The sequence below is a fragment of the Bombus impatiens genome, unplaced genomic scaffold (assembly GCF_000188095.3).
Source record: "Bombus impatiens unplaced genomic scaffold, BIMP_2.2 scf_0582, whole genome shotgun sequence".
Classification (NCBI taxonomy): Eukaryota; Metazoa; Arthropoda; class Insecta; order Hymenoptera; family Apidae; genus Bombus; species Bombus impatiens.
The window spans coordinates 1,172,351-1,199,454 of NT_177001.1; the positions used below are offsets into that span (position 1 = coordinate 1,172,351).

A 27,104-nucleotide genomic window follows, 5' to 3' on the forward strand; every position below is an offset into this window, starting at 1 on the left:
ATATGAACATATAAAATATACTTATAAAATAAAAGTTTGCGTACGTACAATTGGAGAGCCAAATTTCTCATTTTATTTCGTAAACTGATATGTAAAAAAATATACTTGCATTGATAATTGACATTCGTTGAGCAATTTTAAAATATCACGTTCAACTTCCGAAAATATCGTTTCGGAAAAATGTATCAGCTTAAATATATACTTAATTTACAATATAACAGCGCGTTTCTTCTCGTCTATTAATCTTTAGTGATGGAATTATTAAGGTTATTGAAAAAAATTATTCTATCGTAACGTAATTCGACCACGAAAGATTAATTTACAATTTAGACATTCAAATGTCTAAAATTCTTATCATTATTGAATATGAGAAATAAAAATAACGAATAAGTTAAAATTGATTCCAGAATAATCCTAAATTGTATTATGTTATTACGAACGAGTAGATATCGCCGACATCATTCTCGTTTAAAAAAAGAAAATCTGGTATTTACAAATTAGAGATATCACCAGATCATTAATTAAACGAGATTAATTAAACCGTTAATTAAACCAGTTTAATAAAAATAATGTCTTTGGCTTAGTCAGAATTATACACATTTTTCAAGAATCCATAACTACCATATAAATGTATTTGTTTTTTAGAAACCGTATCAAAATTACTTTTTGAACCAATTTTATATCTCTATAAAAATTACCCTGTATTGAGCAAAAAGTATTTGCAAAACTAGAGAAACAGTATAAATACATTCTTCGATTACCTTGCATATAACGTTCTATGCAGCTAAATAGCGATCGTTTATCGCTTACGATACGAAACAAAATCGAAACAACAAGTTCGAAGATCACTTTGAACTTAATCGATTTATCGTACAGACATGATCTTCCACTTAAGAAGAAAATACGCGGCACATCGCGTTAGTATAAGTATTATTATAAGCGCCACAATATCATTCCAAAACTGATTGCCTTCCATCGCAATATCAGAAAGGAATTTTGCTGGATATCTGTAATGACAGTACAAATTTTCGTTACTTTCGCAGAATAACACTGGTCTATCGAATCCATAAATTGCACCGATATATCTGTAAATTCACAAAGAAAATTAATTTAAACATTATGGAATAAATTAATATTTTTATAGAAAGCTAATTTTTTCCAATTATCTCATAAAAAAAAACTTCTACGTTAAAAGATTTTAATAAAATATTAATATACAATAATGCAAAAGTAATGTTTTAGATAATTGGAACAAGGCTGCATTACTTTTGTTATCTTTAAAATTTGTGACATATTTAAAAATATAAGAAAAGGAATATTACCCTTCCAAACCATATCGCAAGAAACTTATATATGTACCCCACTTAAGGTAATTTGGTATATCACGTAATGTAACACCAAAGCCAGCGAACATCATCAATGGCACGGTCAAAGTTGGTCCCACGAATGTTCCATTCTAAGATTTTAAGGAAATATGTTAAATATCTTCTAATTATGAAATGTCATTGGTACCATGAATGGCAAATTCATATTGTGAATTATACGACTATGAATATAACTATGAATATAATAGATAGAAAAAAAAAATAAATATTGTTTTACAGCACTTTATGTTTTGTGTATATTACATATTTTTGTATATTATTTTCTATAAATACATAAAAATCGGCAATTTAATTATAATTATTACGATATACTTACAATTACATTGCACACTGCCCCAATCATGAGACCAGCTCCCTGTGATATTAGAACCACTAACAAGCTAATCGCGAAAAACATGAAAAATCGTGACATTTCTAATGGTTGACACGTGAACAAATACGTTATCAACGTAAAAAGTAGACAACATATTATCGAAATCGGTAATTCGATGACAGTAATGGCCGTATAAAATGCTTTTAAACTGTACCATCTATTGAAATGTTCTTTTAATAGAATGCTCATTTGCATAGGAACTGAAAAAATATTAAAACCCTATTAAAAATCATATTTAAAAATTATCAAAAATTATAACAATTAATCGCTAAATTATGGACAGTTTTACGTACAAGTAACTACGGTAAGCATCATTGTGGTCATCAAATGATGTATAAGAATGGAAAACAAAAGATTATAATTATCTAACACTCTGGCACCGTCGGTTCCAGCTCCAACGAAGACCATACCAAGCATTAAACCAACGGCTATATTGACTATGATTCGTAAATATGTTAATGTCTGTAATAGAAAGATATCAATTTATTCGAAGAATAGTATTTATCCATCTATGATATTTCATTCAGTATAAGCTTATGAAAAATCATTCATCATAAAGAGAGAGATTATATGACTACATAATGAAATATTAATTACTACTACTTGTAGATTACTAAGGATAATCAGAAATAAACATCACATCCTAACAAATTATATTAATTAATGCATAATTAATAATTGTTTAAATTGATAATTTTGTAGATTTTGCACTTTTATAATACTTACAGTATCTCTTTTAGACTTTATAAAACCTCTTTCAATCAGAATTTTAATCTGATGTATTAAAGAAGTCGCATGAAGACTACTTTTTCCATTTAAATTCACATGCTTCTTAATCGGATGCAACGCTGCAAAATGAAGAAATGAATGTCATTAAAAAAATCATTCTCGGTTTTGATTTAATTTATATATAATCTTATTAAAATAATGCAAATTTAACTCGTAATAGATATACCTCTCAAATTATTTGCAGTTGCAAGACTATCAGCATTTTGGAACCATTGCGTACTCTTGCCGTTCTTTGAGCCCGATATTAACATCGCTATTTTGTCATCTCCATATTCACCGCAAGCCAACTCAATTACTAAAACAAAAAGCAATAAATGAAGTATATTGGTCAAAATATCTAATTTTCGAAAAATGAAACATTTTCATTTAGCGCGAAAACAATTTTCAAAAAACACCCAAAACGCAATATTTTATATCAGAAAATTAAACACTATATCTGATTAAATAAATAAAAAAATTATTTGCATAAAAAAATACAAATGTGTGTGTGACAGAAACTTATAGTCTAGGCAATTGCGACAGTACGAATATACATGATATTAGGTTGTCCGAAAAGTGTCTTTCTTTTACAGATACAACGTCTTTTACAACGACGCATCTTTATACAAACATGAAACCTAATCTGTCGAACATTGTGATCTTTATTTTGATAGAACAAAATGGATCACACGTAATTCGATAAAATAATATAAAACGGAAAATATTGTGCGTCCATTATTTCCTTATAAAACGAAAGAAACTTTTTGGACGATCTAATATAAATTCTAATAAAACGTAACAAGAATTGTTGGTCTATGTGAGACCATACTGGGAACCAGTATACCGCTTTGTAACTGCCTATCTATATTAGTCTTCCATAAATATCTTAAACGAACGTTTCGACAATCTGAACATTTGTTATTTTTGGTCCGACTGATTTACAATCTCGCTATATCTCTCTATCCAACTATACGTCGTTCATACCGTAATCAGCTGGATTGTAGTATACAGGACATGGCAGTTTAACGTTTTCCAAATAGGAAACCAACTGGGTGGTTGCACCATGAAATAAACATTCTCCATTCGCCAGTACATAAACCTGCGATCATAAATACGAAAATAAAAATGAAGTCGACAGCCAGGCATACAAAACATAAAAGTCTACATCTTGAATGAAACATAAGAGATACGATCAAAATGCAGACATTCAAACTATGATTCAACACAGGCAACGAATAAATTGTACAAAAAAAAACCTACGGCAAAAAGTACCTCGTACCAGATCAAACAACTGAAAGAGCGAGGCGCTAGGTTGATGTATCGTGCAGACGATCGTCCTTCCTTGCCGTGCGAGCAATTTCAACAAATTTACCACATGCATACACGATGAACTGTCCAGACCCCTGAAACGTTCACCATACTATATGACTACTGTTATCTCTATATATTATTATCATTAGATTGCATATGTTTATGCAATTATATAAGTGAAACTTAAATAGAGATTTGATTTAACTCATTAAGGACCAAATAACAATTTATCATAATGCTGTAAATATTTGAATTGCTTGTAGAAGCGTTATAGTATATTGTCATAAACAGAATTTAATAAAGTAAGGTTTTGATTTTGAAATTTTACAAATGACATGTTGCTGTAAGCGTTTGTTTTGAATATTTTATATATTTTTGCATATTACATGCATTCAGTACATTCGCATATTCAAATTTCCTATAAATACATATACTTACGTAGTCGGTTCATCGAGAAACATAACAGTCGGATTATTAACCAACTCCAAAGCGATGGATAGCCTCTTTCTTTGCCCGCCACTTAATTTTTCCGTTAGAGTATTCATATGCTCGTGTAGACCCAAGGTATTCAGGATGTCTTTAATCTAAAATATAATATATTACTTAAATACATAACTGTTATTGCATGACTTTATGAAGATGTATTCATAACATTATAGTAAAAATTCATTAACTCGTATTATATGCTTATAAGAAAACTTCTTAGATACTATAGATATAAAAACAGTTAAAGTTTAAAAAGCCAGGACTCGATATAAAAATCACCAATTTTTTCCAAATAAGTATACTACTATAATTTGAATGAATAATCGATCAAATGTATACTAGAAGCTTCTTGTTATATTTCCATAACGAAATTTGCCAATGATACAAATATTTAAGAAATTTTAGCAATTGACCTCGAGTATAAGCATCTACATACGTACTATCGTTTCCTTCTCGTATCTAGGGGTACTAGTGGGCAGCTTGAGGTCAGCTGCGACAGTCATGTTCTCAGCGACTGTCAACAGAGCTTCTAAACGGTCATCTTGCGTGATGTATGTGCTACATCTATGGCGATCGCATGAAACATAACAAAACAGCAGTCAAAGATAAGAATACATAATACGAGCATAGAATTTAATTACAAGCCACATCGTTTGAATTCATTACCTACTGTCTATTCCCGACTTCCATGTGTGACAAATATCTGATTAGTGACAAATGTACAAAATAGTTCTGAATGATTATGAATCTTCTATTTGTAAATATAACGGAAATATAATAGAATATAATAAAAATAAGGAAAAGTAATGACAATTTATTTTATAAAATATTAGGGAATAGTAAACAAATTTTAAATAGTTAAAAAGTAATTTAAAGAAATAGGCTTCTAGATGTATAAAAGGATTTAAAAGTAAGAAGAAAGTGAGAATAATTTCAAAAGAATTATTATAACGAAAAACGTAATCTCAATTTATATACGTATACATTTTATGCATTGTTATAGTTACTATATACCAGACGATTTTTAAACGAATTCATTAATTACCATAATGGTATTTAAGATAATCTAGTCTTCGGTCACGTAGAGCGTTGTATTAGCATATTCATGATTTCGGACGACACAATGCTTACTTTCGAAAAGAATTCAAGTGTCGGACATGACCGTTGATGTAAATGTTTCCATCCATGCCAGTCGTCCTGAATCCCGACAGGATATCCAGCAAGGTCGACTTCCCTGCTCCGGATGGGCCCATTAAGGCGATTAAATGTTTCGCTGGAAGTCTTCCATTGATTCCGTGTAATATCTCCTTTTGGCCTGCAATATGTGTGTGATTAAAGTGATCACATATGTATGGATATAGATATATTGTGAATATAGGATACGATCGTTTGTTATTAATATTAAGAGATGCTGTTGTTTATAAGAGTCAAGAAATATATTTTCTTGAACTATGTTTTTATTAAATTTTTTAATATTTATAATATTACAATACTAATTCTATAAAATATGATTATTAACGATCGACATTAAGCGATTATTTGCGAAGGTTATTTTTCCAATTTCGAAAAATCGATTTAATTTATATTTTCAGAAGATTTTTATTGTATTCTTTTAAGGATTTTTACAGACTTTGTAAATTTTTAAGAATCTCAATTATGCGGACTTTAAGGACTTTCCGATTAATTAATGCAATACTACTATATTGGTTATTAACTATAAACAACGAGTTACATATTTACATACTGTACAAATAAAAAGATCTGTCAGCGCACTGATTTCCATGTGTATCTCTATAAAGATGAATGTGACAAAGTTCACATACGCGTAGTTTTTCTCTAGTTGTTAAATATGCATGTCACTTGGCATGTGCGACTCTATATCATTAAACGTTGAATGTCTTGTCGATTATTCAATACAAACAAGTAATAAGGTCATAACATTATCATCAAAATAGAGATTGGGAAAGACCTAAGAGGAGGTAAGATGATCGACTATTGACAGAAATGTGAGATATCAATTTACTCTCAGAATTAGAAGATGATTATCTTACTAGATGGTGGCCAGTGGCTCGATCATTGCGTGTTTATATGTAAGAACTAGAAATAGGAGTGTGAAGATAATACCGGGTATTCACCAGAAAACTAAGTTATGTTTCCACTGAAGCAAAGAGGAACCTTTTGCCATTTTACGCTGCTGCATGTTCCAAAATATTTACAAGCAATGCTTATAGATATATTTTATCCATGTTAAAACAACATAATCTGAGGAGGCTTCGGGTCTTACTTCGATTTAAAGGTTATTTGTTGTTAACAACACGTATATATTGAATACACTTATACGTTTATTTTGTTGCTACGAAACAGGCAACAAGCGGCGACTTTTTTAAGAAACATGCAACAACAATAAAAACTTTCTTGGCGTTACTTCAGTGGAAACAGGGCTTAAGTTATGCTATGTTATGGAAACCTTCAATAATTACCAGAATTTCGGGACCCAGGTTCTGCAATTATGGAGAAGCAGAAATGATTCTATTCCAGAAAACTGAGATCTTAGACGTGCGGAACGTAGAAAAGGACAACACGAGTGAAAGAGAAAAAGGGACTGAGAGTTTGAAGTGTTTGGTAACGTATAAAAACTTTCTTATCGTTGATTGTCGATCAAGGAAGCTTCTACTAATATGTTTGTTACATTTTTCTGATTAAAATGACATCAAACACGATACAATTTGGAGCATATTTACTTATTTAATAAATGATAACCATATTAATACGTAAATATAATTCATGTGTTTGGTCTTGTTTTAATCAGAAAGACGTCATAAATATGTTAGTAAAAGTTTGATTTTAAAAAAGTCAAAAATAAAACAGTTTCACTGCTGAATTAGTACCTACATACATCGCCTGAGCGATATATGATATTGGATCATATTACACTACTCGACAGGGCCGGCGCAAAGCAGGTTCAGCGCGTTCGTCGGAACACGGCCCCACGTTTTAAGAGGTCCCGCGGTCTACGAAAATTACCCAATTAAAAAACACCGATTTTGATTAACTTTTTACAGAATAATGATACCATTAAGATGCAAGGCATTTTTTTAGTAGCAATGAATCAGTTTAATGGAGTGACGAAAATTATCAAAGTTCAGTGTAACTCCATAAAGTCCTCATATCCTGGGAACTACTTTAGATAAAAAATCTAGGCGCTTTCAGAGAAATGTACTTTTTAGAGAAATTAAACTACATCAATAGTTTTTTGCAAAAGTCATACATGATTACAAATTTTGTACTTTCATTGAATCTTTTGTCCCTTAAAAGCGAATTATGGATTGAAAAAAAAATTACTTGGATTTGTTTAAAAAACTGCTTAAAGAAATAGAGATAACGCTCCCCAATTTTTAGAAGTCTGTCGACGAGTCGCAGCTCCTACGAACTTGCATAGAAATTGGGCATAGTAACGCCTGACATTTATTAGTGGTTGTGTGTCAGTCGCCGTGTTGCGGTTCATATGTTTTACACAAAAACGCATCAGGCCATTGCATTGCTTCGATACTGAGCATTAGTCAATCTCACGACACGTAGCAAGGATTGTGATCGTTGCGTTTTGGTAAATTTAAGACGACGAATATTTTCAAAGTTACATTGTGGTATGATACATTTTCAAAACGTTTGATTTCTGGTAAGTACTTTTTTTCAATTATTTCCCCTCTTTTAAGTTAAAATCAACCCTAACTGAAATCGCGTCGCAAAAAAGCTTATGGCAGTCATACAAATGAAATCCAATACATATAACTAGTTGAGAATTTGTATTCGTTATTATTAAATATATAGTTCATTCTATCTTGCAGTAAATGTTTTTTGGCGCACGATTTTATTCACTTTTGTAACAGACAAAATTTTATACACGGAAATATGTTCTTTTAAGAACCGCTATGGCTAGCAGGGCTAGAGATCGTGGACGGAAATACTTAAGTGGGGCTGAAAAACTGAAACGGAAGAAGCAGCGAGACGAGTATATCAAACAGCAAACAAACAACATCTTGAGGTATGTAATTGAAGCCACTAGTCATTCAAGCAGCCAAACGAAGGTAAAAAACATACGGCAATGAATTAAATCCCTTTGGAAGAGGAAGATCAAGAGTTGAATACACCTGTGAAGGAAAATAAAGAATACATCAACGAAACTAAATTGGACGAAAATGAAAACAATAGAAAAACGAGCGATTGTGAAACTCATCAAGAAAGAGATATTGAAAATATGGAAATTGAAGCACAAAAAGAAGAAAACAGAAATTTCGGTGCAATAAGAAGAGCAAAATATTATTCCATTTATATAGCCATGGAGAGCAATATTATCGGCTGTTCTTCGTTATGTCAATATAACAGACGAGGAGGTTGAAATCAAGCAACATTTTATCAAATTTGAAATAGTTCACGATACAAGAGGAAAAGGACTATCTGAAACTATCATGAACATTCTGGATCAGTTGGGAATAAAAATATCCAACTGTCGCAGACAAGGATATGATAACGGTGCCGATATGAGGGGAATATATCAAGGAGTACAAGCAAATATATTACGTGTAAATCCTAAAGCGTTTTACGTACCATGCGGTAGTCACAACTTGAATTTGTTATTGGGAGATATAGCAAAATCATCAACCCAAGCACTACATTTTTTTGGTGTTTTACAAAAGATTTACACGATATTTGCAGCATCGACATCGCGTTGGGATGTTGTAAAAAGACACGTTGCAAAAGTTACGCCTAAACCATTATCAGAAACTAGGTGGGAATGTCGTTTTGATAGTGTAAAGGCTATTCGATTTCACGTTCGCCTGAACAATAAATTGACAATTGAGATTTTGTATATGGTGCGCAAGATAAATGAATTTGAATTTATTGCCAGTCTTATCACTTGATACGAAATATTATTAAACGTATTCTTTTTAACGTCTTAACGTATTCTTTGCGGAATACAGAAATGAAAGATTTAGCAAAGCAAATAATCGCAGCAAATATGAAGTTGCAAAGGAAATGGACATAATACCAGATTTCAAATCATCATACAGGGGTAAAAAACAAAAATTATTCGATTATGAATCAACGACAAAGAATACTTCCGTGTACATTACTTTTTAAAAATAATAAATACGCGCTAGTATCCTTTAAAAGTAGATTCGAATTATATACAGATCACCAAAATATTTCTGGTTTTCTATACCTGAATGAGATTGGAAATTTAGATAATAAATATTTATTAAAGTGTTGTCAAGATCTTTATTTATATTTGGAAGGAGATTTCGACGGAACTGAAATATTGGAAGAAATTAAAATGATCCGGTCAATAACACAAACCAATTATTCGGCTTTAAATTCGATGAATTATATCGTAAAGAACCATCTCTCGGAAGCATACCCAAATTTATTAATCGCATTACAAATTATGTTAACGACGCCGTGGTAACCGTGGTTTCAGCAGAACGTAGTTTCTCGCAATTGAAACTAATAAAACATTATCTGCGATCATCGATAAACCAAGAGAGATTTTCATCTCTGGCTATTCTATTAATAGAAAATGAAGTAGCAAATTCAATCGATGATGTTATCAAAGATTTGGCGTCGAAAAAAGCGAGAAAAATTATTTAATATTATTATTGAATTGTATTATTATTTAATATTCATCTTATAAAAAATATATAATATGTAACAGCATTTGTAAACAAAATTGTAAAATTTAAGTGTAGGATTTGAATGTGTATTCAGGCCCCGCAAAATTTTTGAACCGGCCCGGCAAAAGGTCACGCCGGCCCTGCTACTCGATCGCGGCGAGCCATCGAAGCTTCACGGTGCGTCAAGAGGAACCTCCCCCCGTGGTGGAGATGACGACCATGCAATTAGAGAACAAGAAGTTTATGTCTGCGGTTATCGAAGGTTTCTTCTACTACGATTAACAATATTTTTCGAAAGATATACATATGTGAAATCGTTTCCACCACAGCTAAACTAAACTGTACTATTAGCTGTGCTATTAGTTTAGCTTTTGGTGGATACATATATACATATATTGAAACAAATATTTTTAAACATAACACATCATAGCATAATTAAACTTAGCTTTCCAATGAATCTCCGGCTTTAAAGGAACTAAAACAATCTGTGTATCCTCTTAATACTTCAATTTATGATTTCACTATATTCCACCAATCAAGAATACATGACGTCAAGGAAGTGACACAGATAAATCAAAAATGGAACAAGAAAATATCGAAACACTGAGGCTATTCTAACCTTTCTTACAACCCAGTGACACGGTATACTTGATGTTCTCGAACATAATATCGACGGTATCCACTGCGTTGCTTTCCATGAAACATCTTCCATCCTCAACATGTGCATTTTCTACCTTTTTCTCTGTCTGCTTAGGCATAGTGTAAACCTTCGTGTCGACTGCATTCGTCTCCTGGCCATTGCTCATCTCGTGCATCAGTACTTCCATCGTCGAGTATTTTGAGCGAGCTAATTGCTCGCCGATTAGTTGAACATAGACAAGCAAACACCATAAAACTGCAGTCAGAAAAATGAGATATGATCAATACAAAAAGGAACATAAACAAACAGAAAGATATTTATCATCAATTATTTCTATATCTAGCGTTCCAATTAAAAAATTTGAAATTTGCCGCCATCTTAATATTATGATAACCGATGTCAACATTTGTACTTAATATACATTTCTGCGCAAAATTGTTAGAATATATTGTATTTTTAATACAGTTTCGATATTTAATTTAATGTATATCATGAACTTAAAATATTATAGTATATTATAATTTATATTTTATAGCATAAATTTTATAAATTTTAATATACTGCTACCTTATTTCTCCTGTCAAATAAAATATCTAATTAAATAGTAATCCTTTGCATGCTTTAATAATTACATAGTTAACCTTTATATACCGACTTTGAAAAATAAGCAAGTATCAATGTTCGACGTATATTTTTCTTTTTTCTTTTATGTATGTTTACCAATTACTTCAGAACGATGGCTGGACCAATCGGGATAATTCTTTGTGCATCTTATAGGATATGTTACAGGGTATGCAGTATGGGATTCAGCTATCGGAATCAAACATTTTGCATGTTCTAGAGATTGCCCAAAGAATTTGTTGTTCCAATGTACCATTGTTCCAATATTCTAGTCTACCAATTTCATTTTGAAATTGCGTTGATAAATTTTATTGATATATTCCGTTGCAATATATTTAGTATGCTGTTTAATAAGTAAATGGATAACGTAATCGTTGTTGCATATATATCTAAATCAAATATAAATAAAATAGAAATTACTTTATACCTTTAGCGGTTTTTAAAATCGGTAATATCTTTTAACAACAAATTTTTTATTTCAGTTTACAGTTAAACAAATGTTATAATTGTATTAAGACTTTTGAGCAGGACTCTATACATACATACATATATGCATATATACATGTATATATTCGTTTATCTACTTACGTATTTCTGTAATTATTTATAACTTCTATTTTTTTATTTTTACAACATATATTCAGAATTCAGAAATTTTTCGACAAATGTAACAAAAACTAAGTAGTTTGCTAATTGACATGAAAGTTATGCTCGAAACTAATTGATCGCCATAGTTTTAATTAGGAACGAAAACATGTCTATATATCTAACTAAGATGTATACAATATTCTAATAATATCCTTCAAATTACGTGATATGACTCAATCCATGGAGTCTTTTATTCATTCCAGGAAATGTCTATTACACACATCTTGCTGCTCTGAATTTAAAAATGTAATATTTTAACATAAGAATTCCCTCCTACTTGGAATTAATTAACTGTATCCCCAATGCCTTCTACTTCCTCATCCCCTCTCTGATCCTTGTACACACCCATATTCTTTTCTTTCTCTCTGTTCTTTATTTCTCATTTTTTTAATCTTTTTTCTATGTAAACTGCAGAAGCGATATTTTTTTGCATAAGACAAATTTAAATTGTAAAAGATTGTAATAAAATATCATTGTACAAGACACAAAGTGAGGGTATAAAAAATGATGATTGAAACCCAAACGAATGATTATCATGAAAACAGGTTATCTTGTACAATAATCTTATATGACTTATATGACTTGTGAAATAATCATACAAGTGCCATCCAAATATATTATCTCTGCTATTTCTTAAACAATGTGTAAATCAACACGCAACAGGCACAGATATCATGAGATTTTGGGTCGCAGTTAAGATAGTTTGGATTAAATATCTGAATTCCAAGATTATAATTCATATTATGGATCTGCTCTCTGTAGCTCTCGATCTATGGAAAAAAAGCTGAATAATATCCTAAGAATATCAAAAACTCTTATAATGATTAAAGCACCAAACAACTATCTTACAATTAATCGAATCGTCACTTTATCTAAAATGATAAGCGTCATAGGAAAATATCGATTCCGAAACGAACTATAGTACAATTCAAAATTATATTAACTGCTTGATTAACACTATGTTTACGGGCGTTCCTTATATACCTATCTCTACGAGCACCCGTCAAATTGACGGATAAACGAAAATACGCATTTTTTTTAAAAAATCAATTTATTCAAATTATTATTTTATTCATTTATTATATTATTTTCATTATTTTTTTTATATTATTATTCAAATTATTAATTGAACAATATTAGGCTCCACGTTTAAATAAATTGTTAATAAGTAAAAAGTCTTTTTTGAAAAATTATCACGGGAATGATAACAATAATATTAACGATATAAGGTAATCATATTTATTGAGCACGTTTTTTACAAACATACTGAATTTTGTTTGTGCATTTTCCGCATACGATCTTTTTTGCAATATACAGGGTGATTGGTAACTAGTGGTACGCGAAAAAACAAGTCGAAAATATAGAATAAAATTTTTTTAATTTTTTTTTTTAACTTTTTTAAAAATCTACAGTGAGATCCGTTATAACGAGACGTGATAAAGTGCACGCGTACCGTTCGAAAATTCAAAGTCGATTTTCTCGAAAACAAAGCCTCGAACGAAAAATTTTTATTCTACATTTTCGACTTCTTTTTTCGCGTAGAATCACCCCCTTTCCGTTTGTACCACTAGTTTCCAACCACCCTGTATACAACAATTATTGCTTCTATTTTTTTTGCAATAGGCTACTTGGCAACTTTTTCGCACTTCTGACGTTAAAGGTGACAGAAATGAAGCGTCTAATCTTTGGCAAAATATGAACTCCTTTCTGGATATTTTCGATCCGGTGCATTCTTCACATAATATCCACGCGTTTGTCGCTGCCAAATCTAAAATATTGAAAGGAGGAACCATCGGAAACTCCCTGCTTTCACACCATATTTGCGTGCCATCTGGTCAATGACGTCCTCACCAAACATTGTTTTATTATAAAAAGCAATGGTTTCTGGAACACGTTTATAATTGTCTTCTACTTGTATACCTGTATGTTTGGTGCTTAGAAGGACTTTTACGTTAGGTTCACTTTTATACACAGTAAGCGTGCAGTTTTCTGATTTATATAAATTCGTGGAAAACAATCTCATCTTGTCCTTTTTCCCCTTGAGCATCGAGTTTCATATTTCCCCATATAAGGGAAACCATTCGAAATATATTTTGTTTGGACGTCAACTGCTAACCAAAACTTAATGCCAAATTTATGAGGCTTATTCGGTATATATTGCATCGGGCTTTCGTTGGAAATAATTGTTCATCTATTGAGATATTTTCATATGGCTTGTAACAAGCCTGGCTATTACTTATAAATCTGTTCCGTATTTCGGATATCAGCGCAAATTTATCTGTTTGTAATCTTTAGGAGGCTCTCAATGATCTCGCTTTATATGCGCCTCGGGCATATGGAATTCCTAGAAAGTTACGCAACTCAGCAACTGTGACTGTCCAGTCTTTTTTCAAAACTCGATGCGCCTCGGTTACAGTGCAATCTTTTATGTGCTCCATTATGTGTCTGTCAATTATCAATTCGAAAGCACTAGTTACACAACCCGACATAATATTTCTCTTAGCATAGCCAGTAGGCCCTGCGATATCCTTGAATATCATACGAAAGGGCGTCCTATCCCTAGATCCGCCTGCTTTCAGTTTTATGCACTGTGTCCCGTCAATTGCAATTTCAGTTTCACCTATTACATTTTGGGATGTGCTTGGAATGCTCGTCCTTTCGTCCTCGGAGTCAGAACTAGAAAGAATGCGCATCCTTTTCTTGTTACGACACACTTTCAAGAAATGTTCCTCTTCACTATCCGTGAAGATCCTTCTATCTCTCCACTTTCAATGTATTTAGAACTTTCACTGTCAGCTTCGCTTTGGCCTAATTCATGCTGATCTTCTTTGGAGGTATCCTCAGAACAATCTTCATTGATGTTGACAATTTTGTTCATTATCTTACTATATCTCTTGGATCTACTCGCGATTGCTAGAAAAGGGGGATTGGTGAAAATAAGAAAATACAGAAATGTCTACAATAACTGAAACTTTTGCACGCTGTCTTTGAAAAACAGATTGTTTATGAAATCAGCTAACCCGTCAATTTCACGAGTTTCGTAGAGATAGGTATACTACATACAGATTTCAAAAATAAGAAAGCCTAGGAAAAAATAATTATGCGCATAAATTCTTTAGATGAAATGATTAATTTACGATGCAAAATGGATCAAATTAATTACTTCATTTCGAAGTTTGAAATCCGTCAAATTGACGGGTCCCGTATACCTAGTGTTAAATGAATTCAATGATTTATTATAGATATAAGGTACTTAATTTGCATTTAACATGGGTCACCCGATTCTAAAAACTTCCCAAAAAGAGAAACATGCTTTCTTTAATGAAAGTAACATTAAAATATAACTAAATTAATGGATATTTATATGTATATGTATGTCATTATAATAGTTGCACAAAAAAGTTTGTATTTTAATATCATGCAGAAATAATACTTCTTAACTTGCCTTCACTAAAAAATTTTACTACTTAACTCGCCTCTCGAAACCTGTTATATGGTTTCAAACATGATAATCAACTGCATTTGATAACAAATTTCTAATTGAATCTCAAGTGTAAACATACTTGTTTTTAGCTTCGGAAGAGATATATTATACTGCAGCCGATTAATTTCATAATATTCAACAGAAATAGAGAATGAAATAATAAAACAAACGTATTGTAATAATTTAAAAAATTAACATTTTTTAATATATAAAATATGCAACAGTTTCTTATTATTTTGGATATACAGCTCTGCTTTTGAAAACGTGACTTTAAATTGAAGAATGTAACTTGCAGTTTATATAAACATATAAGTTATATATACATATGTTATACGCACATACATAGATTATTTAAACGTCAGATAGCAAATCTTCAAATAAAAAAGACATTTATATGCTGTTACGTACAGTTTGGTCTAAAACACAAGGACCAGTAATAGACGACTACTTGCGGAAGCCACAGGAAGTTACCACGGATATCTACTTGAATTTATTATTCTCACGATAAAAGACATAGCCGGTTTTTATCACACAAGTATTTAATATTTATCATCGAAAGAATGACGTTTTTTTGTATACATTGCCATTCACTTTGCTTGTAATTAATTTCATTTCCAAAGATAAAATTATAAAAGTATTATAAAGATATTAAAAATTGTATTAAAAAGCAATTTAAGTATGCGTGGATCACGATAATGCTCATCGATCAGTCAGCATTTTAAATAATATTAATAAGGCGGCGAACAGATATGGAAATTCATATTCTTACAAAGATAAGTAAGGAAATGGAATTTATATAGAAAAGTTTAGATACCAAATATTACAGCAAGTGCTATTAAACAAGTACTTTGGAAATTTTATATAATTCTGCATATTAGACGCATTCTATACGTTTTTTTATCCTCAAATATTACCTAAATGCATAAAAATCCGCAGTCCATTAACTACTCTGCCTAAACACAAATTGATCTTTGTTACGAGTATAGGTTAAATCGCGCGGAACATTTGCTAGTGAAGTTTGACATGATTTAACGAAAACCAAACGGAAAGTCGACGTTGATCCCAGATTAGATTAGATTAATCGTTCTATGACTACAAAGTGATTCAGAAATAAGTGATAAAACTTAGTATTCTAATACTGTCTCTAAGAATAAAATAAGTGATATGAACATGAATTACTAGTGCAAATACTTCAGCATCCAGTTTTAGCTGACTCACTCAATTCTGTTCGAGTGTACAAGAAATTCCGGTATTTGCATTGCATCATATAGTCGTGATTAACACATACAAACAAAGATTCTGTCACAACCATATTTTTTAATTTCCGCGAATTATTTAATTACATTAGCAACAGTGTATTATGGTTACCTTACAATTATAAGCAACACGTCGATACATTTCATGTGCAATAAGTCTATAGTATCGTAAGTAAAGGAAATGGTTTTGAAGGAATAGACAATTTTCTTGAAAAAAAAGCAAAGTTAGAAAACCTTTAATTTCGATAAAATAACGGTTATTTATGGATTGTTAATAACACACGTTGAATGATCAAATGTCGGTCTAAAGGACAGAAAAACAGAATATTCTGCATTATGACGCGTATTCATTTAAAAAAATAATGAAAATAGACACAGCTTATTGAGAAGTGCTTATTAAAAATAATTGAAGTTTAAATTCCAATAATGACCATTACAAGTTCGATACGTGAACTTCGATTAGTCATTAAATTTATTGCAGAAAATAAGCACATTGATTAAAACAATTTATTCGTTTCTTTATATCGGTTGTATATCTTTTTAATCTTGTTTTTATCTCTTTATTAATTATTTTCAAATTGATTTATTTCTGATAATAGTATTAATAATAGTATTATGTCTGATAATAGTATTTCAGACTGTCCATAAACAATCATTACTTACATACATATAAATATTATACAAAATATATACATGATGAACAAGAAAGCAATTCATATGCACGTATACATATGACATCGTTAAGAAGGAATCGACGACATTGAAACATTTGATCGTTAAGCAAACTTCCTCAAAGAGAACAAAGTGGTTTATCTCTTCTGGCGATAACTCTAATCTTGTTTATAGTATTAACAACAATCATTGTTTCAGAAGTTAAAGCTGAACTCTGGTAACGTCTACTTATCTGTTTTACTTGGAGCTCTAATGATTTTAAAAGCTAACCAATCAGAATGTAAAATTACCTAACCTATATCGTTAGTAATTGATAATTGAAAACGAGAGAAAAGAGGTTTAACAAAGGTTATCTTAGGATTATAAATTTTCCTACAATTACAATGTAGATACTTTTTACTATAAGTTTAACATATTAAAAATGTAACAATAAAAGTAATAAATTAACTCCTTCTGCACAGAAAGTTTATCATTTGTATGCAAACGATGCATTTCCGAGACAATAGCCATAAATTATAATGATTGGTCGAAGTACATCGCAAATCTAATCGCACAAAATGAATCAACAATGAAAGTCCAGTGGAGAGATCGTTAAAGATCCAAGCCGGCCGTTGTTTACGTGGAATGGCATAAATTCAAGTTCACATTTATTGTTCCTGAGACGATAACAATACACAGCGATCTATCTTGCATATTGATTTCTTCGTCAATCAGTTTCCTTGATAACCTGTGTACACGTTTCAAATGTTCTTAGAAATTGCTCTTAGTTAATGTCAGTGATCAACGATGATGTAAATTGCAAACAAGTCACTCTATTTACACACGTATCGATATACGTCATAAAGAGTCATACATAAAGCTATAAAACTCTAACCTCCAAATGTAAAACTTTATAGATAGTCGTATATTAACACTACATTTATCAAAAAGTTACAATTATGCAATTTTTAATATATTTTTCTTTTTTCGATTATGGCTATTTCTAATTGTAATTACGTTACATCGAACAATAACCTATAAAAAAATATAATCATATATTTACAAATTTAAAACGTATATAAAGCATTTAAAAGTAACGTAAAGAAACAAATTTGTATGAACGTTTTCATTATACAATTTGAATTGGCATCCCAGTTTCCCTTCTTACGAGAATTTATCGACCGCGCTGTGAAATGATCATTATTTATGATTGCTTTCTACAAAGATTTACACAATGTTATATTTATTACATGTATTGTACTTTCGTTGGGGTTATCAAAACGTTAAGGAAGACTCTGAAGCTATCCACCTAATAATGTACCTATCTTTGTGCTGACTTTCTTTGTAATTGCAAAACAACATTGCAATGTTTATTAGATCATCATATTGATTATTTACATGACTCCCGCGACAAAATTTTGTGCAAACTTAATAGAAAAGATAATGATTGTAGAGCAAAGATCGATTCAACGTAAGAAAACAAAAGTTGCCTGCTCGCGTTGCTCGAAAGAAAGAAAGATGACTAACATAGAATATCTACAAACATATGTGTATAATCATGCGATGAGTAAGTTTGATAGTATTACTTCGGACTTTGTACGCGGATGTCAAATTTGCCGATAAATCGTATAATTAATCATGTAACTTTGGATAATTCAGATTTTAAATAGAAATAAATATATTAGATACTTTAATTTTACATACGTTACGTTAGAGAGTTATAATTAAATCTAACAAGAATTTATGAACTTGTTGACGCCTCTACATATATAAGTATACATATATAGCATGAACAATCAGAGCTCTTGTGCAATAATTTACTAACTATTAATATTAATAAATTAAGAAGTTATAAGTAGATCTTTTATAAACTTCGTAAAATGACTAGATAATTTATAATTTCTAAATTTACTTGTAAAATTTAATTCCATTATTCAATTAATTAATATCATGCAAGAACATTTATTCACAGTTTGGAATAAACATCTTGTAACTCCTAGGTATCTTTTACGTTTTCAGAATGGTTTCAAATTTCACCAATATAATTACATATAACGTTCATCTCAGTACAGTATGAATAAAATTCAAAATATTTTATATCGTATATATTAAACAATACATATACAGTGTATGTATATGAATATATATAAAAATGTTCTATATATGTTCAAAAGCATTTTTGCATCACTGTGCATACTTTTATCTTCCATTTATCTCTGACCTTTTTTTTTAACTTATTATATAATGTGTATTATAAGAAGACCTATTTATTTACATATGACCTATATTATAAGAAAAATTATCATAGAAATCTAAAACGAAGGGCGAACAACAAACAAACCGCGATCTCCCTCATTTTGGATGGATCATGAGTCAAGGTTCATTAAAGAATGTACAATTTAGAAATAAATGAATATTCATGTTACTATCAATCAGTTTAGCATCAACGATGTTGACTATGATTGTTTCAAAAACAACCTTTGAAGCTTCCATTAACTATTCATTGAGAGATTGATTAATTGGCAACCAGTGATATCGTATTATGTAAGCATAAACAGGTACGTGTAATTTTTCTCACCGGCCGATAAAAGAACTGTAATTGATATTGAAAAAATATACATTGGTCATATACTTATGTAAAGTATAAATTATTTTATAAGATAAGCATTCTCTTTCTCTTTAGTCACATGATTGGACGATATCGAAAGTTAAAGATAACGTGATATAAAGATTGGAATTTTAAGTTTAGAAATACTTCAAACCTAATCCAGACTAAAAAAAACAGCTTCAAATATCTTTTTATGGATACTCAAATTTATTATATAAAAAAGAGCAACGAAACCAGCAATAGGGAAAATTTATTTCCAATGATTCATTTGAAATTCGTGTTTCAGTGGGAATGAAATTCCAAAATATTTTATATAACACATACAGTACACAATAATGCATAATGTTGTCATCAATGTATAAGTCAGGTATAAATCAGTGTTTTTGGCTACGAAATATGCTTCTTAACTTTCTTAAGTTTTATCTATACGAGGTATCTATACTAACAAAATTGGCCTTTGTTTCTCTTTTAGAGAAGCTTCAGTCATCCTGTTTTCAAGGACACCAGATACATAAATACCAAAATGCTACAATAACTCGCGAAAAATGTTCTTTCACTTTTTTTGTAGCTTAAATACATATACAATTTATTTAACCAAATTGTTTAACAGAAGATTCCTTTAGAAGATACTCACGCTTATAAATCTTTAATGATATTGTAAATAATTATACCAAACTATTAATATTTTATTCCTTCGAATAAATATCTCTCTGTTAACTTTATCAAGCAAGGAAATAAACTTCATACTTCCATTATTTTATCTCTGCAACATATTCTTGTAGGAAACGTCATCGACACGATAAAGCTTGACAATTACGAAAAATATATGATTTTCCAGAATTCATTTAGATTGTATGCCACTTATAAATGCTTCTTCACTGATAATACCGAGTGATTAATAACATCGTAACAGCATGCGTGCACTACGCACAAAGTTCAATCGGTCATTTTACGCAAATTGCTATGGCATATAAATATCAATACATATTCTTTAATTAATTTCGACTTTGATACGTGATTCAACAATCACCTGACTTGTTTAAAATGTTTTTAAAAAGAGCGCGGATTTTTATGCATTTGTAATAAATTTAAAGGTTTAAAAATCCGCAAATTGTATATACGAATAAGTATACAAAAATATATAAAATATTGAAAGCAAAGTACTTTTATAATCGTTAATGGATGAAAGAAATTTTTATGTAGGTTCCATTTCTTTAATTTTATTCGCAGAAATATGAAATTGCATAAAAATACGAAATCTACTTAGAAGAAATCGACTCGAACGAAGTTACATTGTAACTTAAAGATTTGCTATTCTTTGGTACCTCCCACAGTCAAAGAAGAAACATCCAAATTCAGTAATAAGTTAACAACCACAAAAACCCTGCTAGTTACTCAATTACTTGACACGACGGATCAGATCCGCAGGGTAAACATTACCCTTTAGATTTAAGCACTAGATTCAACTAGAATGAAACACACGATGAACACTTATTAAACACGACATAGTACCACGCCATAGTAATACGCCAGAAACATTTACTTATAATTCTCAATGAGAATTGATTGTAAAATTCATGCAAATAAAAAAAAATTCTTTGGTACCTATTTCTTTATTCTCCTAAACATCAGGATAATGAAGGAAGGTTAACGTAGAAAATTTTCATTTAAGATTTATTTCTCAAGTTACGAAACAATTTTATTAGAATCACATTTTATTAATATCGCCTATATCTTTTAACATTCTGTAGATAAAAGGTGAGGTTAACTTCATTTCAAAAAATTACTAAACTAAAAATGTAAGTTAATTTACAAAGAAGTTTGGCCAATTATTTTAAAAAGTAAGCAATATTAAATCGAAAAGGGAGTGATTCTATGCGAAAAAAGAAGTCGAAAATATAGAATAAAAATTTTTCGTTCGAGGCTTTGTTTTCGAGAAAATCGACTTTGAATTTTCGCTCGGTACGCGTGCACTTATAACGGATCTCACTGTAGATTTTTAAAAAAATTAAAAAAAAAAATTTTTTTTAAATTTGTGTTGTATATTTTCGACTTCTTTTTTCGCGTAGAATCACCCCCTTTCCGCTTGTACCACCAGTTACCAACCACCCTGTATATTAATGAATTCTTTGATATCTCTTAGACCGGGTTAGATTTCAGCTTAGGTTTAATTTAGAAACGATACCCAAACAAGTGTGTAGGACATAATTCAGGATATTATCATACTCAATCTCTAAAGGAGCGAATTTAAAATTAAACATGAATAATATAACCGTTCTTGTTAAGTTGCAATATTTCTTTTTGACACAGTTGTCCTTTAAAAATCCGTAGAAGTATTTTAACGATTTTTTGTTTAATTTTTCCCTCAAAGGGATAAAAGAGAAAAGAGATTTTTCACTCGATAGAGTATGCTTCCCCTGTGGTCCCTTAATGAAGGGCTTTTTAAAAGCCAATCCATATGTTCATAAACATTAAGCTAAGAAACTCAAAAATGTTAAATACAATAAGAAAGCAGGCTTTAAAGAAATAGAAGGGAGAAGACCAACTAGGAAGAGAAGAATAATCCTTTCTAAAATATGCAAATTTCAATTTCTTGCCGTCGTTGCTAAATTTAAAGCAGACAAATTAACTTCGTACGAAGTTACATGTTAAATGTCGATACTTAATACATATATCAACAAAGAAAATGTTTATTCTCGATGAAAGTACATGTACGTTCTTTCATGTAGTTATACAATTTTCACTAGAGAAGTTTTGACTTCTATTAACAAGTACGACTGGCTGTGCGTCCAAATGTATGGATAAATATGAGTATTCTGTGCATAATTCTTTGTTCTTAGGATTCTTTCATATTTTAATTATTTTTCCATGCTTCAGAGCGAGATCTTTCAAGAACATTTAAAAATAGTCGACAACTTTTAAGAATATTACATTCCATTAAATAGATCGTCGTGTAATTGAAAATTTATATAATTTATTTACGTTGAATTTGGCGCCAACTGCAAAAGATTTAAATTCATATACATATTTAAGAAAAAATTATTTTCCATTTTTAAGTGCCTTCAGTCCCTTCTCGTTTCCTTTAGAAGTCGGTTTTATTCTTTTTTTTTCAACTTTAAGAAATACCAGATTTGATTTGAATACTTACATTGATTTGGATTGTAATACCGTGTTTGACTTGATTTTCAATTTGGATTTTTTTTCTATTTCTTCAATAAATATTATATTTCAAATTTTACTTTGTCGTTCTTTGCATGAATACGTTTTGGTTTATTGAAGCTGTACATACAATATATCCGTTTTATTTGGCAACATATAAATATTTCGAAAACTATGGACGATACAAAAAATATTTAAAACAAATGTTCGCTTTCGAGAGGAACATGTCATGCTAATATTTATTTTACCTTGCATCTGTCTTAAAAAGTGAAGTCCACGGTTAAAATGGGAATTATATTTTTTTATTCCATATTCTTGTATTCAATACTCTTATATTTTATGGACTATGTAAATTAAGGAATTTTTAAATTTCAAGTAAGTATAAGTATACTAGTATAAGAAAAGTTTCTATGACGACAAAAATGAATATGTCGATCACTGCACGCGCTGGATGTAGTTTCGTCGTTCGAAATCTGAGATCGAGACGATTTCGTGCAATTTCTAACTTCCTCGAAAGGTGCGAAGAAGTAGGACAAAACCGACAAGTCAGGAAGAGTTTGACTCACTTTACCTTCTACGAGCCTCTGATGAATAGCTTGTTTCGCTTTGAACAGTATTTAACTATATCAATATTTCTGCATATTTCTAGCAATTTAATATAGCTATAAAAACAATTTTCTTAACTGATGAAAATACTGAATTAATTTCGTAAATGAATAGTTTTCAAATTTACTAACTTGTATAATAGCTTCTTTTCTTACAATAAACAAGAATATGTATGTACTTATGAGGAAGAGAAAGAACTATCAAATTGAGTACCTACTATTATATAAGATTTTACAGTGAAAGTTCCGAATCTCAACTCATGATATACAATCGTCTTTGCCTTCAAATAAACCAAATAAGTATTTCCTTATATCTCTTATCCTATCTAATAAATATTTATAAACATTTTCTTAAACAAAATACAATATTGAAGAATATAAATGATATGAATAACATACATGTATAGCAAAAATAAAACGTCAAATGAATCAAATATATCCTTATATATATAATAAATATTTATAAATGCTCCCTTTACTTTCCAGATAATTGTCAATCTTTCTCACTTCTTCCATTAATCAAACAAGATACAAAAAGTATATACATAACAAAGACAGAACTCCAAATGAGTCAAATGTTTCTTGATATTTCACTTTCCAAATAAATTTCAATCACACCTTCTCCTCACACTACTCGTAATTAAATGAAGTACAAAAAAATTGAAGATCTTAGAAAAAGATCTCTTTTAGTAAACATGTTTTCAAACAAATTTTTCATAATGAATCGTGAGTCATATAGACAACAGCATATTTCTAAAAAAAAAAATGTTCATATTACTTTTCTAATTAACACATTGGCACTGACACTATGAATTATATATTGTACTTTGTCCTGGGTGCTGCAATAGAAATACACTACTATCAACATACCATACATACATTGATAGATAAATAACATTTAATTTTTGCAAAATATTACATTTAACCCTTTTATAATACGGTATTCTGAAATATACATGTTTCTTCTATACATACATACATATATATATATACGGTATATACGGTACGTTATGCAGCATAGTATGCTATGATACTGCGTTATACGAAAGTTGACTGTATATTGTATTTGCGCACTTTTTCTCTGACAATGTTATCCAAGCCATTCATACCGTTGAACATATTTTAGTCCGTGCTACTTATCATTTTATTGTAAAAAGTTTAGTAAAACATGAAACATAACCATTATGATCGTCAACGAGTTATTAACTTTTTCAAGTTCCAGTAATATGCAAATAACACTAACTTTACATAACGCACATTCTTATAAAAGTTTCTGGTCAGATAAATTTTTCATTTTATATCTCCAACACGCTATTTTAATAATTTTAAGTAATAATTTACAATTATGTAGCACTGTTTATGTATTACACTGTTTTCTTTTACTTATCATACTCTTTTACCAATATTATTTTAATGTTACTTATATATTTATTTTTATAATATTATACTTTTATACTCATAGTATACTTTTATAATATTAATACTTTTTACTTATATTTATAATTCGCTTTTTATCTAAACTTGTAATAGGCGAAAGTCTAACATAAGAATGATAATAACAAATAATAACAATATCGATATTATTTCAAATTCATCTAGATTTCACTTTAAGAATACAAAGTTGAAAATTTATCTGGAAATTTTTGTACGCCACAAGATTATTAATTTGTAGATTATGTATGACATCGGCTTAAATATGGCACGTGAACTATAAAAATTCCAAAATTATAAAAAGTATTTCATAATAATTCATATTTCACAATGTAAATACAGGTATTGTATGAACATTGCTTGTTAATATACAGTATTGTAGAAAATAGAAATCAGATACATAACAAACATGTTAACTGTGATAATCGATTAAATGAGAAAAACAATATAAGACATGCTTTATCAGGTTCAAATCATATATTGTCATCTTATAAGAAATGCTTTACAAAACTGATAATAAAATAAAGATATGCACTTACAGGAATGAGAGTATGAAAGATACACGAATTTCTTGCTTGTCAGCTTTCACTGAGTAACTTTAGTACACCAGTTTCATTTCACGTGTAATTTGGTGGTCAGCTTGAAACACGTGCGTTTAAGAAGACGGGTATAACACAAACTTATGACTATAAGAACCGAAACAAATGTGTCAGAGACAAAACCATTATAGGACATTCGTTACAACAGCGTAGAGCACATACATGAAAATGCAAGCGCGTACTGCTTGCTTACTGCTTACTACCGCCGAATGCCGCTGATCGACTCTCATGTTCTCCCTTTACTGCCTTCCCCTATCATGTTTTTATTCCCCTCTACATATTCGCCCGCCGATCAGGAGTCTATCACGCCCCCTCTCTTTTTCTATTTCACGCAACGATTCTCAAGTAGGTACTTTATGTTCGTTTACTCAATACTTGTTTTTTACCAGCGCTTTGTTTTATAGAAAACGAAGATGAATATTTGCGTTTTAATCAATTATTGATTATTTAGTATAAATTATTTATTCATTTTATTAAAAATTTTTAATAGCCAAGTTTTTCTATTATTTATTTATTAATTAAAAGTAAATTTATATATATATGAAATAAAATATATAGCTGTAAAAAGCGGAGAGAGTATAGTTTGTATATTGTAAATGTATATAGAATAAGGTAGTTTAAGTCAACGTAAAGAAATGACAGTTGATGTAGTTTGTAAGGAAAGATATGTAATCGGATGTCTTGTAACCTCATTGAAGAATCGACAAATGTAAAGAAAACTATACTGTAGAAGACTATAAAGAAGACATATATAGATGTCTATTAAAATTAAATAATCTGTGAAACTAATACAAATTGTCTATTCACTGCCCCTAAAATTTGATCGTGAAATGCTCAACATTTTCTATGAGACAGAGAAAATTTTATTAATTTTTTATTATTGTTTATTATTTTTTTATTTATATTATACATGCCAGAAATATATTTTCTATAAACGTATTTCACAATTAATATAAATTTTTTGTTCTTTGTATCTATGATCAAATCATGAGGTAATATCCATTCTTATATATTAATTAATAGGATTAAATGTTTTAATTTGTATAATTTTATCATAATGCCACTTTTACGAGATCATGATGTTTTAACTGTTTTCTTCTGCTTCTTTCTCACATAAATTAATACAATGACTATAGTATAAAATCTATAATATAAAACCTAGTAAACAACGGAATTTATATTATAAACTTGCATTATCATACTACAAATATATAATTACTCAATAATATTGACAATAATATAGACAATAGAATAGTTGTTTATAATAAACTTTCGTTTATTTTTTTATGATTTTCTTTGTCAATAGTGTGTATGCTACCTATAAAACACTCTAACTTTAATGTAAATAGTAATTATACAATGGATTTAATGAATTTAAGATTGTATGGATACAATAGATATATTGATAAG

At 30.0% G+C, this 27,104-nt stretch overlaps 1 protein-coding gene, 1 long non-coding RNA gene and 2 pseudogenes across 5 annotated transcripts; 2 read left to right on the forward strand and 2 right to left on the reverse strand.

The window, feature by feature from the left end:
• Positions 1-650: 650 nt before the first annotated feature.
• On the reverse strand, positions 651-25,937 carry LOC100741555 (ATP-binding cassette sub-family G member 4). Of its 4 annotated transcripts, none has more exons than XM_012388906.3 (12): positions 25,635-25,937; positions 5,455-5,638; positions 4,764-4,887; positions 4,276-4,421; positions 3,806-3,929; positions 3,511-3,625; positions 2,714-2,842; positions 2,485-2,606; positions 2,052-2,220; positions 1,702-1,958; positions 1,323-1,456; positions 651-1,085 (listed from the first exon to the last, which is right to left on the reverse strand). In XM_012388906.3, the coding sequence occupies exons 2-12, from the start codon at positions 5,574-5,576 to the stop codon at positions 866-868; spliced, it is 1,662 nt and encodes a 553-aa protein (XP_012244329.1). In that variant the 5' UTR covers positions 5,577-5,638; positions 25,635-25,937; the 3' UTR covers positions 651-865. The 4 variants fall into 4 exon arrangements, with proteins under 4 accessions (XP_012244329.1, XP_033178214.1, XP_033178216.1 ...); XM_033322323.1 differs by lacking the exon at positions 25,635-25,937 and adding an exon at positions 10,612-10,876; XM_033322325.1 differs by lacking the exon at positions 25,635-25,937 and adding an exon at positions 6,375-6,481.
• Positions 8,014-9,237, forward strand: LOC117152023 (annotated as a pseudogene).
• On the forward strand, positions 10,534-10,887 carry LOC117152024. The gene is made up of 2 exons (XR_004462244.1): positions 10,534-10,667; positions 10,747-10,887. It is a non-coding gene; the product is annotated as an uncharacterized LOC117152024 (long non-coding RNA).
• LOC105681121 lies at positions 14,193-15,900 on the reverse strand (annotated as a pseudogene).
• Positions 25,938-27,104: the final 1,167 nt, after the last annotated feature.